The sequence below is a fragment of the Myiozetetes cayanensis genome, unplaced genomic scaffold, assembly GCF_022539395.1.
Source record: "Myiozetetes cayanensis isolate MyiCay16 unplaced genomic scaffold, myiCay2020 scf1, whole genome shotgun sequence".
In the NCBI taxonomy this organism is placed as follows: domain Eukaryota; kingdom Metazoa; phylum Chordata; class Aves; order Passeriformes; family Tyrannidae; genus Myiozetetes; species Myiozetetes cayanensis.
This window is the reverse complement of record NW_026086604.1, coordinates 10,517,409-10,542,762: the sequence shown is the minus strand read 5'-3', so window position 1 is coordinate 10,542,762 and position 25,354 is coordinate 10,517,409. Positions and strand designations below refer to the sequence as shown.

General features: G+C 46.0%; 1 protein-coding gene across 1 annotated transcript; it reads right to left on the bottom strand.

Moving 5' to 3' along the window:
- Positions 1 to 339: 339 nt before the first annotated feature.
- Positions 340 to 25,046, bottom strand: FBXO32 (F-box protein 32). Its single transcript, XM_050314112.1, has 9 exons — positions 24,821 to 25,046; positions 21,710 to 21,822; positions 19,951 to 20,000; positions 19,199 to 19,291; positions 12,127 to 12,220; positions 11,080 to 11,264; positions 7,438 to 7,620; positions 6,175 to 6,318; positions 340 to 5,490 (listed from the first exon to the last, which is right to left on the bottom strand). Exons 1-9 carry the CDS (start codon positions 24,934 to 24,936, stop codon positions 5,401 to 5,403), a joined length of 1,068 nt encoding a protein of 355 aa, XP_050170069.1. The 5' UTR covers positions 24,937 to 25,046; the 3' UTR covers positions 340 to 5,400.
- Positions 25,047 to 25,354: the final 308 nt, after the last annotated feature.

Sequence of the window (25,354 nt, the reverse complement as noted above, 5' to 3'; positions counted from 1 at the left end):
AACACATCTAGAAAAACATTTTGTAAGCCAAGAAGTTGGAGCTGAAGGTCTCAGATCATTGTGAGCACTGGCAATCTCTTCTGGGGCAGCAATCACTCCCGTGCTTTGGGTGAGTACAGATTCACGAGGACAAGCTCCATGCAAGCACAGTTTTTGTTAGACACAAAGCCTCATTTCCCTTTGAGGCACGATGAAGCAACAGCTCTATCTGGGATGTTCTACTGTGACAACAAGCCAAGTTCTGGATGTTCCTGCAGAAGAGTCTTTGCTTACAGTCACCAAAAGCTCAAGGCTGATAAGGTCACCAACTTGGAAGCAATGAGACAACAAATTCTGTGGTTCACATTGTTTGAACATTTATTGCAATTCAGTGTCAAAAATGTTTTACAAAAATACATTACTGTCTGCACAGAACAGCTGTAAAAATCAGCGTTGAACATGCAAGGGAAGAGGAAAGAAGTGTGCAAATTTATAATGGAAGGATTTTAACCACACAATAATATTAAACAGAAGTCTTATATAAGGGATGCCTTTCACTTCATATCATCTCTAGTTACAACTTTAAGGAAAAACAAACAGAACACACGCTCTCTTCCATATATAAGTACATATTTATAATTACTGTAGATTAGTTCCTAAAGATGAGCGTATTTGCTATTTCAAATTAAAATGCTCTCTTGCTAGCAGACCTGTTAGCATTCTGTGCAGCACATGATGGCTAAACAAATGCAAGTTCTACCCTCAGCTGCCCTCCTAGGAGGAGAAGCAGCAACACTTGATCAATAAAGGGGGAATTTCTCTGGTGTTCCAGGTATTTACGTAAGAGAGATTGCATGTGTCAAGGACAAGATGGATTTGTTCTCCCTACGGCCAGATCCTGCAAAGCCGATTTGCCACCGGTGAAATCACTGGAGGAAGATACAGAATAGAAATTAGGTGCTGGTAAAGACACTCAGGGAGCCCAGCAGCCACGTGCTGACAGCTGTGTGAATGGCTGACCACAGCTTCAGAGCCTTTAACCAGCATCACTATAACCAGTGGGCTGAGACACACAGTACAAGCAGAACACCAGGGTCCCAAACCTTGTACGAGGGAGTCTGTAACAACCCGATCAGCCATCAGCTCCACAGGGCCTATGCTTGTGCAAACAGGCCAGCTAGGAAGAGGGGCATTTTAATTCAAAGCTATGTCATTTTGGCAAGGTGCTGATCTACGGGGTAGCCGTGCAACAGGTTTGTAAAAACAAAAGGAGGACAACGCTGGTTTGCTGTACCGACCAGGAGATCAGTGTGAAACAGCACACCTGATTTGTTTGCTACACAACAGAATTGGAAACGTTCCTGCTCTAAATTAAATTTGAGCTACTGAAGGCCAAGGAATTTTCTGGGCAGGAAAAGCTGGTTTAGTACCTGCATATGTTCTAGAAGGTGACAGATTCATGAGAAAAACTGAAGTCAAACAGAAATGGGAATACAAACAGTTCAAAACCCAGGGGCAAATAATAAAAAATATATTCCCATATACACAAAGTGGCAGGGTGCAATTAAATGTTTACATACAAAGCAATGTCTTCAGAGCAATACATATTTTCCTAATCACTTTACATAATAAAAGGATCTAGAAACTCCCACAGTTAAAAAAAAAAAAAAAAAAAGAACCCAAAAAACGTAAGAGGATGTACACACTCTTTATGATCAAACTTTAGCATACCGTAGTTAGGATAAATGGCTTAAGGTATGTACAGCTGAAATTGTGCCTCTTGAAATGGCCATCACATCAAAACAAACTCCAAACAACTGCCTCCTCTAGAAAGCTGAAACAGATCACTGAGATCTCTCCCTTCCTAAGCCTCCTCCCTGGCATGGATCTATTTTTTTTTTTCTCTTCACAGCACCATGTTCTATGTTGCTGTACTAGTTAATACATCCTCTGAAGACAGTGAGATTTCTCTGGATATGCTGGCAAGAGAAAACCCCAAAGAGAGGAAAAACTCTCCTAGTATAAGAACCGATGCATGTCTAATGGGAATGCATCAACTGACTGGAAGGTGAAATGTCATTTGAAAAGAACATTCTATTATTTCCAAAATACAAGCAAAAGTCTGTTTTCCCTTCAACAACAGCTTTGCCACAATTGTCTTCAAATAAAGAGGTCCTTTTTGCATCACAGCAGCCTTAAATCCATCCTGCCTGGAAGCCCCTGTTATCACTGTCAGTTTTGTTACTCTGCCATCCTCAGCCAAGCAGATGCCTTTGCACTGCTAAAATACTGATTGCTTTGTTTATAAATGGTTAGAGTAAGGTATTTGGATGCAACAGCATTTTGTTTTAAATACAAAGCAAGAGGATTGAATTCACCACAACATCTCCCTGTACCAGCCACGTGAGAAACAATGAGCCTCCAAAGAGACCAAGGTCATCTTTGACAGTTGCTGCAGCAGGACAGTAATGACTGAGGCAGTAACTGAATAAGGCTTATTCTGTTTCTTTTTGCTTAGTCTGTTTTGTTCTCCAGTACAGTAGTTGCTTGGTGTTCTGCTGGTTTAGACACTGACAGCAATATCTTAAGACCTCACACAAGCAACACACAGTGTCTATGTATTAACAAATCAGCTTCAACACTTTGACCCTTCCAATGCTAAGAAGTAAAAACCACACTAATTGAAGTAAGTTTTATAAATAGGAGCCTCAGTTGCACATTAAATCTGTTGTCAGCATGATCCATGCTCTCTGGGCAGAAGACAGAATAAACTCTTTGCTCAAGGCAAGTGAAGAGTTGATAGAGGCCATGGCTACACTGAGACATTCCCCAATCACAGCTCAATGCTGGGATTTTCTGTCTTGCAATACAGGGAATGCACCAGGCCAGATTCAAACCTGAGCTTAACATTCACTCAGTGTCACAATCTCACAGTGAGTATCATCTGCTCAGCACAGATGCAGACTGGGCTTAACCCCCCAGCATTTCATACGAAAATGCTCTTGCTTCCCATCACAACAGGTTGGCTCACGATGGGTGGCAGAGACAAAACTATGAAACAAACCAATCCCAAGTCAGAACTGGAAACAGAAGATGCCAAGATGGACAGGTCCTCTCACTGCTGGAAAAAGGAGTTACAGGACCCTTCAGATTCAGTTCAGTGGCAATGCTTCACTCACTTCACTTGCAAGTTTCTGTTCTTAGCGTCCTCACTCAGCAAGCCAGATTTCAGCCTTGTCTACCCGCCATCAATGCGGGAGTGAAAACAAAAACTGGCCTCCCTCACTCACAAACATCCCCCAAGACAAGCACAAGTTTATTTTTCCAAGGTAACAGCTTTTAAATCACTTTCAGTTGACATGATTATGATCCAGCAGGCTTATGCTTTCCACCAGCAGTCAAACTGATGGAGGGGCCATCAACACCAAGATAAAGCTCCCTATCCTGCATGTTTTCTCCTCACCTTTGGAGACTGATGAGCTCTGGGCCATGGCTAAGGGTGGCACAGGCTCACAGAGCTCTCTGAAAGAGCAAAAACTTGGATTTGCTGTTAGGTGGTAGGAGAAGGGAAATTCTTGTCAGCATTTTCCTTGTTTTTCTCCCCTATTCCCCACTGCTCCATCTAGAGGCAGCTTTTTTCCCTTTCCCTGTCTCTTCCAAGAGTATGCAAAGTGATTTAGTTTGCAAAAATGCAAATACTATTATTTTTAAGTACAAACAGCTGCAGAAAAGTGTTGAAAGTCAGTTATAAAAATGTAAAAAAAGGATCAGAATATTTAACAATAATTAAGTCAAGTAGTTCTTCCTGAATTGTCCTGAGTACTCCTCTTCCTCACAATTCTTTGTACATAGTCACAGATAACCCACTAAATATTTACCCTTCCGAGGTATCCTGCTTACATCATGCACAGAGAAAGTGCTATACAGGAAATCTACTGGCAAACAGCAAAAACTTTCCACTGCAGGTTTTCAAATGGCTCTGTATGAGCTGGATTCTTCAAGCTCCACTGTGGGGAAAAGTGAAGCATTGTACACAGGAGACAGTGAGCCAGATCACAGCCAAGTGGCCACTTACTCCGCAGGACTGAAAATTTAGCTCTAGTTTAGGGTTAGAAGATCCCATAAAGCAGCTCAGCGCTGGAAGCAGAAGGGATTAGGGTCTTTGGGTCTTTGCCACCGGCGTGGAGAAGTAACCAAAGATGTATCAAGTGCCATGTTGGAAATCCCTTGCTACTCCCAGTCCTGACTACTAAATAATCCCTCCAGAAACTCCAATAGTCTGAAACTAAAGATTTTGTTGCCAGTCTTCCAGTGACTAAAAACCGCATCATTTCACAAGATAAATGGCCCAGTTCTCCCTATAGTTTACCAGCTCCAAGATGACTGAATTCACTTGACAGCAGTGGGAATACAGAGCAGCATTTATGTTGGAAAACATGGGCTTGAAAAAACAGCTTCTAACCTTACTTGGGATTTCAACCAGTGCAATTAACCCAGTGGAGCTGATACAAATTTACCTTGTGAGATTAAATCCAGTCCTTTGTTTCCCCTATAACAGAACTTCCTCCCTTATAGATTATAGTCATCCTTGTGGCTTCTCCTTTCCCTTTTGCTTAGTCTTTCATAAAGCCAACAAATTAAAAGAGGATGGAGTAAAGTCTTAGGTATTTATAAGGTGCCTATCATCTAGGCATTCAAGCACTGAGTAGAGCGAGAAAACTAATGTAAAGAGGTAAGCACTAATACAAGAAAAGATGCTTACTATCACAAGCATTTCCCTTTAAATCATTGTACAAAATACAAAAGTTCACATTGTACACTGGATTTTTGTTTGAAAAGTACTCAATCTGTTAGAGGTAGAAAGTGGTATGTTGCGATTCTGTCTTGCAAGTAGGCTAGAGTTCTATCCTAAGTATTTCAGAATGTGTCCTTTTAAAAGCATAAAAGTATTATTAAACTTGTCACAGGGATATTTTCATAAATATTTTTAAAACGTCATATTTATAAATATGTATGCTAAATAAAACCAGATGGAGGAACAGTTCAACAGTCCTAGCCTCGTATTGCTTTCTTTCTATTAGAAACAAAACAAAAGAGTTCTCAAATGGTTATGGGGCAAATTCATTTTTAACTTCTAAAAAAACAAAAAAAGAAGCTTTTTTGCCCTGTATATTGTACTCTGATGATAAAAAAGGGACTCTGTACAACACGCTGTATTTATACACCAGTCCTGTAGAAGTCTGTATTCCTTAAGTGCTGCATGTCAGTGAGCAATTTCACCTTTCACCTCCAAGATCTTCTTGTTCCTTGACTCAGGAGCTTCCAACAAACACGAATATTTACACTATTTACAAATGGAGTGTCCAAGCTCAGTGGCATAAAGTGTCCTGTAAGAATCACATAAGCTGCGGTGACCCAAGTTCAGAACCTGAACAAGTTGATAAACTCCTGTGGTGAAAGAGAGGTGGAGCAAGTCTCTGGGTTGTTGGCTGTGCAGGGGTGATCAGTACCCTGGGAAAGGAGAAAACAATTCCATTTAGAGAGACTGCAGAAAGGGTGCCAAAGGATCAGCCAGCTTAGCACTGCCCCTCTGCCAGACATCCCATGTGCAAACAGAGCAGAGCCCAGAATAACAGCTCAGAACTGGGCTTCATATTTTAGGGGCTACTGGCAAGTCATGGGGAAAAAAAAAAAATGAGCAAAGATCCAATTCATTCTTTTCCTCTCTTCTAAAGGGAAGAGAGGCTAGAGCCTGCCATCAGCTACAGGAGTTTAGCTCCAGAGACATGCCTTGGATGTGGCCACAGTGGCCAGCAGAGTTTTGTCCTGGGCCATTTTGTAGCCCATCAGCTTTCACTCCAGCTGATCCTGTTGCCAAGACTTCCACCTCCATGTAATGGGTGGAGAAAGCTGCTGGCAGTGCCAAAATGACTTTTTGCAGGCAGCCCCACAGCACACCCATCTCCCTCCCCTCCAGACCCAATGGGCACTACTTTTGTTGGAGACAGAGATGGGATCCCTGTGAAGCACAAAGGAGAAATTGTCTGAATAGCTGAGGGAGGACTAAGATGTAAGAATTCACTAGGCTATGCAGGCAAAGGAACTGCAGGACCCTAAACCAGCTGCAATCAGAGGAAGCACTGGGTGCCTCATGGCTCCTGTCCCAGTTGAGTCTGTCCCACCAGCACCTCGTACCTTCCAGGAGAGGATGTGGCAGTGCCTGCACAGCTGTAGTGTGTCACCATACTGCTCCTTCCGTGGGTAGCACCTTATAAGCTTGAAGTACATCTTTTTCCAATCCAGCTGTCCTTTGTCAGACAAGATCAGCCGTTTGCGAATCTTAAAAGATAATCATAATTGTAGCAGGTCAAAAAAAATAATAATTTGTTCTTTCCAAGGCATTTCCCCCTTCCCTCACATGTCATCCTTGCCAGTCCCATAACAGTTCCCTGAACTGTTGGCAACGCCAAGAAAAGCTCTTACTTTGAATATCCAGCTCTAAGTACCTTCCTGATGGGAACAGCCTCACCCAATACCATTATGAGGGTCTGTTCCCATTTCGTGAACTCTACTGTAGGAAGCCTGAAACCCTGGGAGCTATTTCATACTACTCTGGCCACTCTTTCTGGCTGGCAGGACAGCAAGTACAGTTGTATTTAACAGTTTTAGAAGTTGAAGTATTTTGCTTTTTCATTGACTCTATGAGTCAGTGATGTATTACATTAGCTTGGGAGACACCTACCTTTCTTTTAGGGTTCATTAGTTGCAGAGGCTGGATTTGAATTTGCTTGTTAATAGGAATAACTTCCCCAGAGTCAAAGTCAGATCCAGAGTGAGTAAATAAAACCAAGCCAATAAAGAAATCTGGCACATGTCCCCTCAAGTGCAGAGGTCTCCTATAACCACCCCAGACATTCACCCATAAACAGAGAGGGATTTTTGTTTGGTTTTAAGTTTAGACAAACCCACATGATTACCAGCCTGCAAAGGGCCAGAGATGTTTATACAGGTACAACGTGGGTAGCAGTAGGACTGTTTTCCACACACCATTCTGTCACTCACAAAACAGCTCAGAAGGGATTTCTTGCTCTAAAGGGCAAGAGAGCTCATGGACCTCACCCACCCTCTGTGAGGTGCCTGGGACATGAGGGTGATTGCTGGAGCTTGCCTGCACGTTTTCCCTGCACACGTGGAGCAAGGAGCCACTGCATGACTTGCAGTTGTTCCCACCTGGATTAGGGTTGAAGTTCATGTATGATTAATTCCTCAAGCTCCTATTTCAGGAATCATTGCTGTGGCATGTAAAATCCTCTACATAAATCATCTTCACAGCCATTCTCATGCCAGCTTGTATTATCAGCACAGTCCTCAGATCCTTGGTCAAGCAAGAGTGTCCTACCCCTGTGTGTTTGGTTGCTAGTGGGGTACAACAAGGGCCTGATGCATCCCTCCTTGTACCTGTCTGTCTGTGAAGTGGTACTGGCAGAGTTTCTTCCATAGCAGCCGGTCTTCACTGAGGACTTGCAGGTCAGGAGCCACCTGACCAAGGCTAACCAGGTCCCTGCCATCACTCAGTCGCTGCATGATGTTCAATTGTAAACACAACGGCAGGTCGGTGAAAGTGGTTCCTTTAAAGGGAGGCTGGAAGAGACAGACAAAAATTGAACTCCCAGAAGATGAAAAACCAAGAAATCAAGCTTGCAGTAGAGTTACTGCTTTTTAAGCATTACTCCTCACACAAAGAACAAAGCAGCAGTTCCTTCTTCTGAATAAAGAAGACATTTTATACAAAACCATTTGACCTTCTGCCCCAGAACAGTTTGAGATCTTCAAGGAACAGGACACATATCTGTATTACAGTAGTCAGAAGCAAAGCTGCAGTCCAAGCCTCTTTCTCCCCTTTTTATCCACCCCACCTCCATACTCGTGAAGTTCTACTCCCAGAAGCACCACCATAAGCTTTCACTACAGCAGGACATCATGGCATCATCCAGATCTCTCCACCATGAGGGAGATGGGACGTACTTCTCAAGTCCAGCTCCAGTTAACACACATTGCTGGGAATCTCATGATTTTCTGACACATGTTTTAGCTTGTGTCATCACAGGATCCTGCTGTAACCACAGCAGTGGCCGATGAGTACCCACAGCAGGATTTTTCCTGTGTGGCTTCCCACGTCACTGCTGTCAAGGCTAACTATTCCTCTGGGAACACTTGAAGGACCTGCCCCCTTCCCATCAGCTGCAGACCTGTTTATCCACGCTGTTCAGCCACACCAAAGCACACCCTAGCCTAAAGAGACAAAAGCCACTCCCATCCACCTTTGCTTGGTCTACACAGGATCCAGGATTGTTTTACAAACCCCACATGGGGAACAGCTCCAGGAAAAATTGACCACAATGAATCTGCAGGTCCTGCACTCGGGGGAAATCCAAGGCATACAGAGGAGCAAAGCATCAGCAAGGACCACAACACAGGCTCCAGCTGCTTCAAAATCAGCTCCAGCCTTATTAAGGCAAACAGCAGCTTCTAGGATTGGGCCCCAACAAAGAAACAATGTTAAATAGATGTGCCAAGTTCATCATCATCTACCCTGCACAGAAATGCTGCTATTTTAAGTTGCAGAGTCACAGCTCCCACCTCGCCTTTGGCAGAGCTATTAACTGTTTCAAACAAGCAGCACACAGACTGCCATCATCAGGGGAACACTCAGTGAGGCTGCTTTTGATCACACAGTCCCATCTCCAGCCATCCTACCGCATGTGGGACTCCACAGAACGAGTATGTCAGTGCACCAGCAGCTCCCTCCTGCCTGGACCACGCAGCACTGACCACAGCTTTTCAACCAAGATATCAGTTCTGGCCATCTCCACCAGCAAGGCAGACCTGAGACAACCCTTCCAGAAGGAGTGACCTGTCTTCAATATCTCCAGAGGACACTTCCTCCCATAACTGCCTGGGTCTTTTTTGGGGTGGGAAGAATACGCTGGATCCTTGGATGTCCACCTCCCATTAATCTCCCTTGCCAGCCTGTATTTTGCATTCTCCTGCACTCTCTCTGCATATAAGCTTTGCTAGGGCACAACAGGCAAGAATAATCTCAGAAACTCTTGGGTCAGAAGAACCCCAAAGCTCATGCTTCTGCCTTTATTCTGGAGAAACCTGTGTGACTCAAACAAATCCTTACAGGTTTTCTGAGTCAGGGCCAAAAACTTATCTGCTACTTCATTTCTCTCCTTAGTCCTTTCCAGAACTTTTCAAACATTACTTTTTTTGGAGAAAGAACACAGATTAGATCAGAGCAGATCAGTAGTATGCTGTCACTTTCTGGACAAAGGTTTGTCCTTTTTTTTTTTTTTTTTTTTTTTAAGCAGCTCTAGCACACACAATATTTTGCAAGTTTTTCTTTTTAAAAATTGTTTAGGTCTTGGGTGTTGCAAGACATTTCCCCTATCCATAAACACCACAAGCACTCAGTGCACTCTAAGTAACTGGCTGCACAGAGCTGAGCTTGTTCTTCCTTTCTCTGAACTCAGCTGGTTTTGTTCTAGCTTGACCTGAAGTTATCTTCAGAGGTGTGAATTCCTTTTTTGCAAGCTCTACATCCATTTTATTTTTGAACAGTGTATTTAAATCTATATATAAGTAAGCATGTATAAAAGGCTGTTTCATTCACAAGCAATATTTTGACTTTGGTCTGAATAGGTAGAGTTCTTTTAGGTGCTTGTCTGTGTTTTGAATCCCAGGAGGGAAAACCCCACGTTGTACTACTGAGCTGAGCAGCAGGAGGTAGATTCTGACCTCTGGTGCCCTCAGGGCAGCAGCTACCTGAGTGGAATTGCCCCGGCACTGCATGGCTCCCCAGCTCACAGCCCCAGGAGCCACCCCACCACTGGGCCAGCGGTTCCCCTGCAAGGCAAAGGGAGCTGCAGCCCTTCTCAAGAGAGGGACACCAGGAAAGACAGCAGAGGTGGGGCAGAAATCACCATCAGATAACGCACTGCTGCTTTTGCAGCTCCTCAAACTGCCTGGGACCTCCCAGAGCTCACTTTCTACACCCTGTTCCCTGTATTACTCTAACTGAAGGACTGAAGATTGTTCCCTGGTGTTCCCAGAGAACACAATCATGTAAAATTATGAAAGCAGGTCCTTTGTTTAATCCTTTGTGAATGCCTTTCTGATTGAGCCACTAGAGAAAGAAGTAATTTTTATATTCCCTTGGGCTATGCCTTGATCTGCCTAAACGGGAACGCCAGTTCACTGCAGAAGAGACCTACAAAAGGGCACACCAACACAGGTATCAGCACTGAGGGAAAGCTTCAGCATTTCAATGCTCATCAAGTATCCATCTGAGGTGGAAAAAAAAAGTCTAGAAGCAGTCCTGGGTAACATGTTGTCGGTGTCCCTGCTTGAGCTAGGGGGTTGGAGCAGATGGTCTATTCCAAGATCAAACCTTCTGTGAAATGGAGCAAGTTCAAATTTGATTCCCATGCAAAGCCACGTTAGGAATTTATCTAACACATCCTTCCCATCCCCAGAGATGCTGTTGAAAAAAACACGTGTTGTGAAAGCAGGACTCGTCCAGTTGGAACAGGTAGCTCCAGACTACTGGAAGAATAATTGATATTTTCAGCCAGGAAGCATGAAATTATGCACCTATTCAGAAATCTGCATTTAATTTACAGATTAAACAAATCTAAAAACCTCAACCATCTGATAAACAAGTTTTGAAGTCAATTTCTCAATTTGAAAAAGACTGAGTTGACTCTTCATACTGAGGCCCTGTCTCTGAAGACTGAAAAGGGGGAGATGGTTTCCTGCCCAGCTCTGTTCACAGAGCACTTCACGGCCAGTACAGAGTCAAGCCACAGTCTGTGACCAGTAACCTCGAGCATGATCCTGGGTTATGTACATTGAGTTTGAATTAAGGGACTCAAGTAATGCTAGGAATGCATTCAGTTATTTTGGCAACTTGAAGTCCTTCCACTCTGTGCTTGCACTGGGAGTACAGTGGGAAGCAGTCACCCAAACGAGAGTTGCTACATGAGAAGGTTTCATGAAGAAGCCACAATATTTTTAGCTTTCAGGGTTTGTGCTTACCCTGGTGATCTGAATGTTGTTCAGTTGCTGCTGCCAGTGGAGAATGCTCTCCATCCTGTGTACCCACATGTTGATGTTTCCAACCAGGACAGACTTGCCAACTCGTTGAACTAACGTGCAGAGGGATGTGTAGAGGGTCTGCAGCAATTCCCGTATTAGCCTGATGTTCTGCTGATCTTCAAGGACTTTGGAAGAACAGGAAAGGTTAAAAATGGGAACTGTCAAAATCCTTCCCTGAATCCACGTTTCTCAGGCAAGTCAAGTTATTTGCTTTAACCTCACAGGACAAGAGAGCCAGCCTGTGCTTTTCTTTTCAGAGGAAAGCACTTAAACATTAGCCAGGCATAGCAGGTTAGACAGCAGATGGAAAGAGATCCTCCCAGGATAAGCAGATGAGATCTGCCATTTCTGCAGCACTTCCCATTTCCAGCCACTGGCAACCAACCAGTTTTCCCCTCCAATATTGTGCTAAAGGTTATCCATGTGCTCTTCGCTGTCTACCCCAGCTGATGTGCAGGGAGACAGCTCAGGACCTCCTTTCTCATTACTTGTACTAACAGGGTGTGCTCAACTCCCAGACCTCAGACAGAGCTAAAATTCCATGAGGGAAGTGCCACATCTCAGCCACAATCCATTCCCCCAAACAGGTGAGGATACACCTCAAGCTGTCCTTTCCTCCAGAGCAGTGGGAACACCAGAGACAGCAAACTGGCAACAAGGCGGCAGCAGAGACTGCAGATATGCCCAGCCTGGGGCAGGAGCAGCCAGCTCTTCTGCAGTCAGAAACAGGACTCAGTAGGATGCAGAAGGGGGTGACAGCGAGGGAAGCTGGAGAAGGAGGAATTGCCTCTCAGATACCTACAGACATTTCTTTCCACTCCCCTCAAGTCCTTCATTGAGGGAAAAGAAAGCAGAACTGCACCACAGAAATAAGCAGTGGTGCCCCTCTTCACCCATCTTGCACTGCCTGACTGTTCTCAAGGATGTGGTTTCACACAAAGTACATCAGATTAAATCAGACTCCCCCTCACTGTTTCCGTTTCTTACCTTTCTGCACCACTTTTTCCAAAATGTTCATGTAGTTTTTCTGGGCAATGCCACTCAGTGACGTCAGCTGAGACTTTGCTATCAGCTCCAACAGCTGTGGATAAAAATAGAAGTTGCAAGCCTTAGAGCACAGAGATACCTTTCTAATCTTAACTCCTGGTCACATGACACAGCAAAACAGTCCAGAGACTTGTTTGCTGCTTGAATATAAATACAGAACAACAGAGCAAAGTAACACAAAGCATGAGGAGAGCAGGGGTCAAATACTTAAACTCACATCAAAAGAGGTGGGGGAAAAGAAAAGGTATTTTAATTATCTTTGCGGGGGGAGATGACTTGATTTCTTGGTTCAGAGATGCAGAGAAACCACAGAGCAGTGGTCAGACTGACAGCTGCTACTCACACCAAGGGAACAACGAACAGCTAACGTCACCATCCCTCACTGGGGCACAAACAAGCAGTGTCATAAGGAACACGAGCAAATGCCTATTTGGATGGGGATATTATTGATGGAGCATTAATGAGAATCAGACTCCACAATTTACGTCAACTCCAGGGTTGCATGGGTTTTGTCAGAATGCTGTCGCCACGACAGAAAGGTTAAGTACTGTAGGAAAAACAAGCTTTCCCTGCAACAAGCCCCTATTCTCCCAGCATTTCCTCCCCTGTTCAGCTATTACAGCTACAATACCCAACCACCTTTCCCTGTCTGTCCTGTTTACTTGTTAACCTTCCCCCTAATGGAAATCTCACTTTTACTTTCGATTAGGATTTGCTTCCCATCACTAACCTCCTGACTCCTGTACAAGCTGAACATTGAATTTGGGCTGCAGTTGCTAAAGGAAGCATTCCCATGGGAAAGGATGCCCTCTCAAGAACAGCTGTGGAAGTTTCCTATGGATCATGCCCTGCAGAACATGTGGCCTGTGATCTTGCAAGCCCTCCTCCCTTCCCCCAGCATTATATAAATGCACAGACTGTCCACGTGTCAGTCCATTTGTTTTGGATGTACACAGCCTTCTGTTTTAATTTAGAAAGGAAAGGAAAAACCTTTTATGCTACAAATCAATCAACACATTACCGCATGACCGGCTTATTAATCCTTTATCATCCACAGCTCCAGTGTCCCATTGCTGGCACCACAGAGAGTCCAGAGAAGGCACAACTACTTGTGTCAAGTAACTAAGATGGCTTTTGACAAGACTTGATAAGTCATGAGCTGAACTGTTTGCCCTGCTGTAAGAATGACAGGAACGTATCCAAAAAGTCACCGGCAGCTTGCCATGAAGCGGGGAGAGCTCGGGGAGAGCTCAGGGAGAGCTATCACTGCAGCCACTCGCCTGCTCTGCTCATCTGGGGCACTGGCATGTGACTGCCACTTAGGAGCAGTGCAGTCGCCTAGAGTGACCGATCTCTTCTTCTGTTTAATATCCAGGCCAACACCATCATCAGATGGCTTTGAGTTTACATTCTATTAATATCTTGCCCCTCACATGACCAGAAAAAAAATCCCAAGATGAAAAAAGACCTGTGCTAACTCCTGTGAAGGGCAGGCTGCTTGTTTTCTTGGCTTGTTTGGAGGAAACAAGAGATGGAGGAGAATTGGGTAATATCTGGTGCACAGGCATCAGTGGATCTTCTTGCTATATCAGCTAAATGACACCATAATAACTAAATACTCTTAAAAACAAGGCAGCTTCCAAGATGTTTGAAAAGTTTATAAAAAGTCTTTTCTTCATTCTTTGAAATACTGGATGAATAAGTGGAAAAAAAACAACCAGTGTCCCATAATAGTCTGTAATACTCTGCTTACACTAAACTGTTTAGCCTTCAGACCTTTGATTATAGTGATCAATTTGCCAGACTCCATCTGTACATTAGCCACACATGCACCCAGATCAGCTCCTCTGTGCACAAACAACTGCTGTCTCCAGATTGCACTGTTCTGGAACTGGCACGGAGACAGCTTCCTCCAGGCTGGGTGTTAGCAATATTGTGCCCATTACTAAAAACACCAAAATGCATGCAATGATAAACAGCATGTAATGTAACACCATAAGGGTTAGACGCCAGGGCCATTCCTCTAGAAGAATGAGGATAAAAATCTCAGTTCCTTGAAGAGAGTTAAATTGGTAAAAAATTAATTTAGCCAAAGGAACAGATTCAAATTTGCCTTGTCTGTGTTTATCAAGGTTCAATTTATGTTCAGTGAACCAGCTCAGATATCATGTGTCACCTCCCTTCTCCTGCAGCAATAAACACAGGATGAAATTCCATATGAAAACTATGTTGTGAATACTTCCAGGACTACTCCACTCCCCTGGGGTGGTGGCTGAAGCGACTAGCTAGCCCTCCAAAGCAAAAGACATTCTTTATTCTTCTGTACTCATATACAAAAAACAGGTAAGCAATACAGTCCATCTGTGCATTGAGGGTCTGTTAGCATCGGCACAGGCCTGGAGTACGGTCTCAGTTAATGGACTGCCAAATTGGGGTCTACGGCATTTTAAAAAAAGTAAATCAGTGTTGCCACATGCATAATACAGACTAAAAGCAGACTGATGAATTCAGATTAATGCTGAGTAGGGTAAAAAGGCTGGAAAACTGCAAGCATGTGTTATGATGCAGTTGCATTAAGTCCAGCCCACGCTCAACTGAGAGGGACAGATGGTAGGAGAGAGTGCACAGGGAAAGGTTAAGAGCAATTTTAAAAGGTCTGCTTTTCAAAAACACCAAGTAATTGCATTCCAACTGATTTTAACTGGAGCTGGGAAGTCTGCAACACCTCTGGAAAAGAGGGTATTAAATTCCAATTCATTCTTTTAACTACTCCGAAGTTGAGAAAAGGTAACTTGGTAGTTTTCTTTAAAAGAATAATAAAAAAAATGTTCCTACACCCTTGCCCCTATTTTGTTTGCTATCAGAGGTGTGCCAGAACTACAGAGAAAAGGCAAGAGATGCAGTGGGTTATCACAGAGCCCCTGAAGAGTGAGCAGGAGGCAGCATCCTCCACAGCAGGGCAATAACCTGCTCACTTCCCTATGAGTGTGATGAAGCTCCTGCTCTAACCCCACCAGCAGTTGGTCTGGAGCAGTCTGTGCAACCAGCCTTTCAGCTTCAGGAACAGAGCAGGTTGTCCTCCTCCCATAAGCAGAGGAAGAAAACAGCAAACAGAACAGTGCCATGTGGCAGGGAACAAGGGCCCCCATTTCAGGGCCATGAAAACACACTGCTGTGCACCCACGACTAGTGTGTGCAGCATTGCTTAGATCTGCTACAGCCAGATGGCACTTCGGCCACTGTCTGGGTTCAACACAGGGGTGTGCAGGCAATCCACACCCCAAATAACCACTGCTAGAGGTTTATAGCACAGAGCCAAAAAATTCTCAGCAGTCCTGCTGCACTGAGCAGGGTGTAACCTCGACTCAAAAAGGGAAATGCTCTGTAGTGATTAAAATCATGAGTCTCAAACTACTGAAGTGTAAATCCCCCTCTGAATACCCCAAACCAGCTATAGGGAAGCTGGACTGCACCCTGTGGGGATCCATAAGGTCCCAGTCATTGGGGATGTGGCTCCTCACATCTGGACTGCTTAGAGAAAAGTATCACAGTGAAAAAATTCCTCCTCCAGCCCCACCTTACTCTCCCAGCCTTTCACTTTCTGTGGCTGAAATGTCACATTGACCGTCAGCTGAGAGGTAGAGCAAGAGCAAGGCGAGTTATAACGATGTACAGTGCAGGTGCTGACAGATCTCCATGAGCTACCATCCAGCTGATATTCTTTCAGGACAGCATAAATCCAGGACTCCTGGAGCTAACTGCTATTAAAACTTAAGAAACAAATTTAAGAGACTACTTTAGAAGGCTGCACACAACCTAGATCATGTTATTCCAGAAGAGCTGTGCCCATGCAGCCTAACCTGACCTAAGCTTTTATGATCAGAAACAGCACCTTCCCTTGAGATTACACAACCACCACATGATAAATCTTTCTGAAGGAAACAGCCTGCAAAACCTGCCATCTGAACAAAGTGTTCCTGAAGGAGAACCAACAACTTCTGGGCTACAGGCAATTTGTCTCTGCTCCCATTAATTATGCTTACAGAATGCTTCCAGTCTTTTCATTAATCTGTAAGACCAGAGAAACCAGGGCTGCTTCAAAGACCAACAACAGTTTGGGTCCTCTGGGTCAACCACACACTTCCTGTCTAGCCCTGAAAAGGGACCACTGATTATCCTGTAACACGTAGACAGATGCAGTAGTTTTGAAAGATCAAGAACCAAGTTATGGTACCAATACGTGGCACTTCCAGCACTGTATCAGCAGACAATTAAGACAAGATTAATGGTGGAGGAAAGTTTCTTTCGCTTCAGTTACGTGAACTCACTGCCACTGCCTCCAGCTGATAATATCTGCCCATGAAAAATACCTGCTAAGCTTGCAGCTCACACCTCCACTCACTCCAAGGAGGTGCCCCTTTTATCAGTGCACTATCAGAAACTCCAAGCATTTAGTTTGATTGTATCTGAAGAAGACACTTCTGTGACAAGGAAGTCAGCACTGAAGACACAGTGGCACTTAAGTTCAGAGAAATTCAGAAAGGAAAGCTTTGAGAAAGGTAAGTTGATGTTAAGCCTGAAAGCCCATTTTGCTCTCAGCAAGTGATGCAGCTTATTTCTCTACAGGGCAAGCTTGGGTATAGCCAGCAGAACCTGAAGCCTGCAGCTGTTTCTCTCCTTTCTTCCCCTACAGACATCCTAATATTCTTTCCAAGCCTCCAACTCTAAACTTCCCTCCTTGAAAAGCATTTGCTTGATGAATTAAGTAGTGTGACATTAATCAGATACCCGAGCAACGGGTGGAACTAGAGAGAACAAGGAGAGGGAGGGAAGGGAAAAATATTTTGCCTGCCAATGTTCAAGGCATTTTCCATGTGACAGATTGGTCGTCTGTGATATCTAGGAGGCCTATGACTTGCAGAGGACCATAAACATGATCCACATCTAGGCAGAGCTTTTCATGAGTAAATCCGGCATATAAGGTGTTTTATGAGCTACTATCCACCAGAGACTTGGCTGATACAAGCCTTTCATTTTAAGAAGTCAGTTTTATATTTATATATCCATGGTACCAGGTTTCTTTAAATTGCCAAACCACAAGTCAGCCTCAATTAGAAAGCTTCATACTTCTCAGTAGTGCTGTATCTGTAAAACTACAGGGGCGGGGGCTGGTGGGGAGAGGCAGGAGGCAGAGGGAAGTTACTCTTAAAAGCTCAGAAGAGAGGTGATTTGTAGAAACAAGGACACGTGTCAATTTCCATAACAGAACACTTATTTTGGAGAAAAGCATCCCAGACCTGCTGTGTATGAAATCTTCATGAGGTCAAGGGGGAAGGTCAGCCTGAGCTCCCACACCAAACCACACTGACTTCACTGAAATTTGATTTTTTTTCTTCCAAAAAACAATGGGACTTCTGCTCAACCACTGCAGTCCCATATGAGATACCCATCACATTGGGCTGAGCAGCAGAAGCCAGTCATGTGGCACAGCATGACCTGAGGCCAGGTTTAGCAGAGTCTTTGGAGTTCTTTACTGCCACAAGACAAAGTCTGCCAAAGAGATACCTGCAGCACCAAAACCAAGTTTTATTTTATGTTCCTTCTTCATATTTGACTAAATGGTTGTGGCCTTGGCATGATTGTTTCTTCCACACTAATCCCCCTGAAGATGGCACAACTGTGTGTGTATATGTGTATATCCAGTATGAGGAAACACCGAGTACCTCAGCACTGTTGATCACCCCTGCACAAGGTGCAGGAGAACAAGCTGTCCCAAGATCAGCAGAGCTGATCACATGGACTGAGTTCACATGGACTTGGACCATGTTTTCCCTCCCCCAGCATCCCCACTCCCTCCCAACACCCCTGCACTGGAACATCTAATGATTGTTCTTCCTGCACAGCAGGTGGGTCATCACCCTCGATGCCTGTACCCTTCCCAGGGTGACTGAAGTTTCCACAGGCGACTTGTCACCTTGACAACAGGTGAACAAACCAAGGTGAACTTGCTCGGATCACTTCTTCCTTACACACTTTTCATGACATTTGACTCAAAGGGAAAGCAATACCAACGCTGCCTGCTCCAGAACCTAAAACCTGAACAGCTGTTGCCTCACCAGTGATCAGCTGCTCATGAGATGTGAAAAGGAGCTGTTTATAAACAGCCTCAAGTTAATAACAGATTTTTTTAAAGCTTATTGAATTCCAAATCTTGCTAAGCGTTCTGAAACTCAAGATCAATTTGCAGATCACATGCAGATAAACATACAAGCACCCACAGCCCTCGGGACAGTAGCTCCCCCAACCACAACCTCCTCCTTGGCCACCCCAGGCCAAAACAGAAGCCCTGACCTGTTATGCAAAGCCAGAGCATGGGGAATCTGAGGCTGATGACTCCTTCTTACCAACTAATGGTGTCAGGACTAACTGAATGCTTCACCCACTGAAACCACTGACAGTCACACAGGATTAAGAGCAACCATGATCCTTTGCAGAGAAGTTAAGATCAGTGCCTCCAAGAGGTTCAGCCCATTCCCAAAATGCTCAGCTCGAGTCTCTCCTGTGTCACCATAACAGCAACAAAACCCCACAGCCCTCACACTGGAGCTTCCTGTGCAAAGACGCCTCCACTGCTCTATGGCCTCTGCAGACAGCCCATGCCCTTTTGGGGCTACAGAATCATATTTAGAAGCTGAACTGAAAAAAAACAGGAATTAGAAAGCCAAGCTTTCTGGGTTTTAGAAATGAGTTATACAACTGAAAAGTAGTGGGAATGCTAGACAGTTCATCTATGTTATCACCACTCCCCTCCCCTTCATTTTAACAGATCAAAGACAAGGTTTTAGGCACCTATCCACTCAACTTCCATGAATTATTTCATGCAGCAAAGCCCAACACATGCATTTGCACGTTCAGGCATCTCTTCCTTGCCAGTGCTTCCCATTAGCCAACTGGTGCTCAGTTCAGAGCCTCCACCACCCTCCAGTGAAAGAAACACTGGCCTTTCACTCACCCTCACGACATAGTTGAATCTCCTGGAGTCCAGAATAGCACTGGAGAAGTCAAGCCGGTTGAAGGCTTCTCCCAAGGTGCAATAACCATGGCGCTGCAAAGGAAAAACAGCCTGGGTCATGTTTTGGTAGCCCGAGTCCAGACAGCACCAGGTAGACACAACCCAGGGCACCTCAAATTGAGTTGCACAAACATGGGAGCAGCTCATAGCCAGAGGAGGCAGGCCTGTCTCCCACTGAGCCGCACTTACTGACGTCAAAAGTGGGCAAGGCCCAAGGGAGACTATGGTAGTTTCCCAAGAGTGACCCAAGCTCTGCTCATGACCCATGAATTTGTGGGTGAGTATGAGCCACACATTCCTGGGGTTCGATAGAGTCTGAGTTCAGAGCAGTCTCCTACAGCCGCTTCTCTCCATGAGTGCAAGCGAGCCACTGTGATGAATTCCAATGATTTTCCATGTTAGGACTGTACTGGGTGAAAGCCAAGAACAGTATTACGGCTTGGCCTGCAAATGGTTGGTTTTTTTAACTGAGGGAAGCAAACAAGTCATATTTTAAACACATGTACAAAGCATTGTACAGCAAGCCCTGGATCCCCTGATAGGGGCTTAAAAATCATTACTGAAATTCCAGCCACAAGCCAGGTCTTCCGCTTATCTCTTAAGAGCTTCTGCTGATTTATATCAGCACAGGATCTTCCACTGCTTGTAAAAACCAGTAGAAAAGAGAAGAAAGAACCTATGAAGGTACTCACCTCTTTTGTGCTTCCCTTGTGAACATAGATCCACTTCTCCTGGTGGAAATCTGTTTGGACAAAGACATTTTGCTCAGTTGATCTTGCACCTCAGAGGGCTGCATCTCTGTTCTGCTCATAACATTCACCATCTTTTAGTACAAATGAAGTTATTTTGTTTACACCACTACACTTGAAACCAAATCTAGCAACTTGCCGGGCTGCTTTGTTTCCATATAGCTTCATTTGAGACTGCAGCCCTGAGCCTTGGAAAGGGCTTCTGTTTCACTGACACAGCTCAAGACTGTAAATGTTTAATCTGCCAGCCACAGATATACCATAGCACCTCCTCTTCTTTGGTCCCAGACAGTAAGTGTGGCTGACAGCCAGGTTTTGTTGTTATTGATTTCATTAACTATTCATTACCTTGGTTACAGGCTTGGGATTGTATGTCAAATTTGAAGTTGAGCAAAAATGTCATGAGACACCAGGCATGTAGGAGAGAGCTTTTAGCAGTGAGGTCAGGCTCAGAGGAGCATGCTTGTGCTTGCAGCTAACTTGCTAAAAAACAAAAAACTATTTGGGACCAAAATTTTCCTATTTCTAATTGCCCCTCCCTTCCCTCAGAATGGGAGTTGTCCCATCCACTCCCCAAAATAACTTCCCTGTACCCGCCACATGCTGCTAACCCGGTTTGCAGAAGAGCCTGTACTCTAAGCAGTTACACTGCTCAGTCGTTCTCCCACTCCATTCTCACACGGGCTTTTGACCCTACTTCCTCCACACACTGGCAATTCAAGAGCTAGTGTAAAAAAAAGTTCTCCCCACCCTGCTAGACTCCTTCCCATAAAAAAATACTGTGCTCCTGGAGCAACCTGTGAACTGATGAACTGAGGTTACTGCCTGGTACTGTGAACCCAAGGACAGACCTAGTCTCAGTTACAGGCACACTGACCCTGCACTGAGCCCTTTTTAATGGCAAGTCACAGAAGAATCCAGCCAAAAACTGTCATGGTAACATTTGTTTGTTCAGAGAACCGAATACACTGAGGGGCCAACTTTTGGCATCAGTTTCCAAAATCCTGGGGGATGCACAATGAGCTAATAGTAGTGTGGGAATTGTAACTCATTTCCTCTGTGTATGTTTACATTTGTAGCCTTCACATGTAACTCCAGTACCCATCTCGCAAATCAGCCCAACGCAGACCTTGCTGTCCCTGCAGGCTCCCCTGGGTCCTCCCACAGTGCACCATCTGAGACCCCGGCCGCTCGCTGTGCCTACAGAAAGATTTCAAGCCTTCTATTGTTTCGAGTGAGCTGAAATCTTATTTCATTTTTCATGCACTCTGCACACAGAGATAGGATCAAAGCTTACATTCAGGACTGTAGCCTCCAGTAATGTAGATTAGTGCTCAAAATGCATATGGAAGGAAGAATAAATTTAGCCTCTTGTGCACAAGGAAGTCTACAGGGGGAAAAAAAACCCTGGAACTGGTTCATTTGAATGTACCATAGGAAAAAATTACCCTCCTTCTGACAAACACAAATGACAAAAATTTGAACACAACAAGCACAGTTCCTCAGAACAGGGATTACTAACAGGGGCATAAATCTTCACATTAAACTGTATCCAAGTTGTCTGCTTAGGTCAAACATGGGCGCAAAGCCCTTCAAGACTCTAGAAGACTCTTCATTGTGCAAAAGCCATAGATATGAACCATTTTCCATTCTTCTGCAGCAACTTTTGGTTAAAGAAAAAAGGCCCAAAAATACATCTTACATTGTGTCTTGGCTTTGTTATTTAGCAGGTCTTTTTTTCTCTTCTTGGCAGCAACATCATAGTTCAGGCTGTTGAAGAGATTCTCTTTGTTGTGATCATCCTTTTTACAAAAGCTGTGAATGACACAAAGCAAGGATTCTGTTTATTTCTGCAGTCTGCTGAACACTATGTTTCCTGCAAGGAGAGAAAATACACAGATTTTCATTGTGAGCTCCAAAAGCTGCCTCCAAGAAGTCTGCACACAGTTTTTTGCATCCAGTAATGGTATTTTTAAATGAACCTCCGGTGCCTCATTTCTGGGCTAGCCAAGATACCCATAACACACAGGAACAGGCAACACAGATTGCACAGTTAGTGCTGGGACACTGTTGGGCAGTATTCTTTTCCTCCCTTAACCATGTTTCTATCCTTAAGTAACACCATGTCCACCTACTGTAGGTAGCAGATTCCTCTGAGCCAGTCAGACTGCTACAGAAGGACATATTTAGAAATGCCTGAGGACATATACAGGCACTCAAAATATTTATTAACAAAAGAGTCCCTACAAAATATTATTTCAAGCTTACAAGAAAAGCTCAGCTGAGGTTCAGACTTAGCTAATGGTTTTGCAAACCCCACATAGCACTGACTATACAAGTTAACAGCTAGGATCTCTTGTCCAAGACTGCCCATCATCTGCTTTTGCTGGAGCTCTGATGCAACTATATTATTAGTGAAGGGAACTATAACCCCTCATTTCCTTCAAGGGCAATGACAGACTATCTGTACAGAGGCTGTGCATCAACATCTCCACATTCTGCAGACCTGCAAATCAGCAGATCCAAGCCACAACGCGAAACCGAGAAGCCCCTGGGCAGCCACAGAGCTGCTGCAGAGATCCCTGGGGGTGGCTGGGGAGGGCAGCACCCACCAGGGGCCCTCAGCAGCAGCCCCAGCACGCAACCTGCTTCCCAGAGCTGCAGGGATGCCTCACAGGTGCCAGGGAGAAGACAAGCAATGCATCCAGGAGAATGAAACAGAGCTGCCCACACTGTGCACCGCTCACAAGGGACAAAGTACGGCTGTCTTGGAGGCCTAATCTCTCAGAAGGGTTCCAGGCACACCACTGCACCTCTCAGCTGCTGTGGTTCAGGCATCCCTGGGGCTCTGACAGGTGCCAAAACACGCTGTTGCTTGCTGTGCTGGGCAAGCTTCCCCTGTGACAGCCATGAGGACCATTACACAGCCAGCAGGCTTCCTCTACAGACCAAGTGTTTACACTGTTTAGCCTCCAAAAAAAATAACCCAAGCACCATACCAAACACACCTCTCACAGCTATTCAGCACAGGCTCCTGCAAAGGAATGAAACCTGTGGGACCTCCTTGTTTCCTCTGTTCACTGGCTGGCCACACCACAAGCATATTCAAAACTCAAGTGACCAAGTCAGAGTTTCAGCCCCATGAGGGACCCAGATCCCTTCTGGTGTGCTCCAGGTGGGTGTTCTGGTTTGGCACCTGCACACGGCCCCAGAGGTGGAGGAAAGCTCCCCCATGCTCAGAAAACTACAGGCCTTAGTTCCCCCTTCCTCCTCCACGTCCCCCTCACAGGGCAGCACAGCTGTGGAAAAGGCACCACTCCTGTGGGCTCCACCACAACACTGCAGAAGGGGAACAGCAGCAGCATTGCAGGTGGACAATACTCACAGAAACAGCAGTTTGGGGAACCAGACACTTCTACCAGATATAGCCAGCCCAGAACCACCTAAACCTAAAAGCAGAACATTTCATCTGCTCGTGTCCCCCACCCGTGCTGCCTTCTGCTGGGGAGACCAAAACCTGAGAACAGAATATGGTAGTAAGGAAGAAGCTGTTTTGAGATATTCAAGCTCATATTTTATTATGGTTGCACAAAATCAACAGGGGTCAGGTTAACATGCCCCATGCAGTGGCAGAATCTGAGCCCAAGAGTACAAGGGGGATCTGCTTTAAATCTCACATGTCAACAGCACACCCTTGCCTGTTGACTTCCTACTGAATGACTCTGTAATAAGAAACCACCACAACAGCAGCAGTAAACGAACTCCAGCATAGGAAGCAGATTTTTCCCCTGTTTATGTACCTCCAGGTTTCCACACACTTCTCCAGGGCATCTTGACAGGGTGAACAGTTGGGCATCAGGACCTGGCACTGCAAAGACCTCAGCCCAGGGCCAATATGTCACCTCCTCGCTTTTAAAGGGGAAACATTACATGCCAAACTCAGTATTCCCAATACAATCACACTACCAGCAGCCAGACGTTTTTCTACCTATTTACAAATCAACCTATTTACAAGTTACAAACCTATTCTACCTATCTACAAGCTTATGCTTGATTTTTTCTTCCAGTTTGCACGAAAGAGAGCAGGAGATACCTGCTACATAAGCCTCTTTGCACAACAACATCTCAGCAGCGGTTCACAGCAAATCCCTGCTCCAAGTCCCTTTGTCATGAGCATTTCTGACACACAGCAGAGAAGTAGATGCAGCTCTGTGAGAAAAGTTTGGGTTTTGACAGGAGCGATCTGGCCGGAGCCCACGACACCCACGCGCTGCAAAGGCTTCCTGCCCGCACCATCTGGGGGGGGTGTTGATGTTGTGCAGCCGGATTAGTCAAGCCGCACGGAAGGTACATTACTCACGGCCTGGGGAAGATTTATGGCTTCAGATAAATCCTCCTTCCCCAGCCGGGGAGTCGGGATGCGCGGGGAAGGTTGCTTTGGGAGGGGGGTGGGCAGACAGCTCCGTGGCCCCCAGGAGATGCTCCCCGGACACGCAGCGCCCAGGCCGCGGGGCAGCGAGCGTTTCACCTTCTCCTCCTTTCTCCGCCCCATCCCGCAACCACAGGGCAGGGGCAGCCGCTCTCCGCGACCGCGGGAGACCCCTTCGGGGTTCACTGCAGGCCTGAGGGGGGTGGTCGATCCCCTCAGGCCCGGGGCTGCCCACACAGTGCCCCCCACCCCGACGACACCGCCCCGGGGCGACCCCGCGCCCGGCCCGGGCCCCGCTCGCCGCCGTCAGCCGCCCCGGCACAGCCGGCGTCCCCTGGCGGCACCGCCGGGGAGCGGGGCCGGGCCGAGCCGAGCCACCGGTACCTGCTGAGGTCGCCCACGAAGCCGCCGCTCTTCTCATCGAGGAAGCGCGTCCAGCCGTCGGCCGTCTTCACCCAGCTCTGCCCGGGGGAGCGCCAGTCCTGCCCCAGGAACGGCATGGCGGCGGCGCGGAGCTGGAGCAGCAGCGGAGCGGGAGCAGCAGGGGAGCGGTGCCGGGAGCGGTGCCGCACGAGGCGAGGCGGGAGCGGCCGGCGGGGCTGCGGGCGCCGCTCCGCGCTATTTATGCGGCGGCGGCGGGCGCGTGTTGCCGGAAGCGCGGGCCGGCCCCGCCCCCCCGCACGTGGCCGTGTTTATCGGCGCTGGCCCCGCCCACAGCCCGCGGGCGCGAGGACTGAGGGGGCGGGGCCTGACAGCAGGGGGCGGGGCCTAAGGACAACGGGATTGATCCGCCCACAGGGGGCGTGGTTTGTCATATGGGGGCGTGGCCTGGCTGGCGGCCGAGCGCCCCCCCCCCCAATTACGGGTATGTGCCAAATTTGTGCGCTGTGCGTGACAGCTCTCGTGTGTGTCTGCCTT

What these genes read in the sequence shown, in the direction of transcription:
- FBXO32 (XM_050314112.1), bottom strand. Translation starts at nt 24,936, where the DNA reads ATGCCGTTCCTGGGGCAGGACTGGCGCTCCCCCGGGCAGAGCTGGGTG. An exon ending in TAACAAAGCCAAGACACAAT is followed by an intron (nt 20,001 to 21,709) that starts GTAAGATGTATT and finishes TTGTCCAAACAG; the next exon opens with ATTTCCACCAGGAGAAGTGG. An exon ending in GCCACATCCTCTCCTGGAAG is followed by an intron (nt 5,491 to 6,174) that starts GTACGAGGTGCT and finishes CTCCTTTCCCAG; the next exon opens with GGTACTGATCACCCCTGCAC.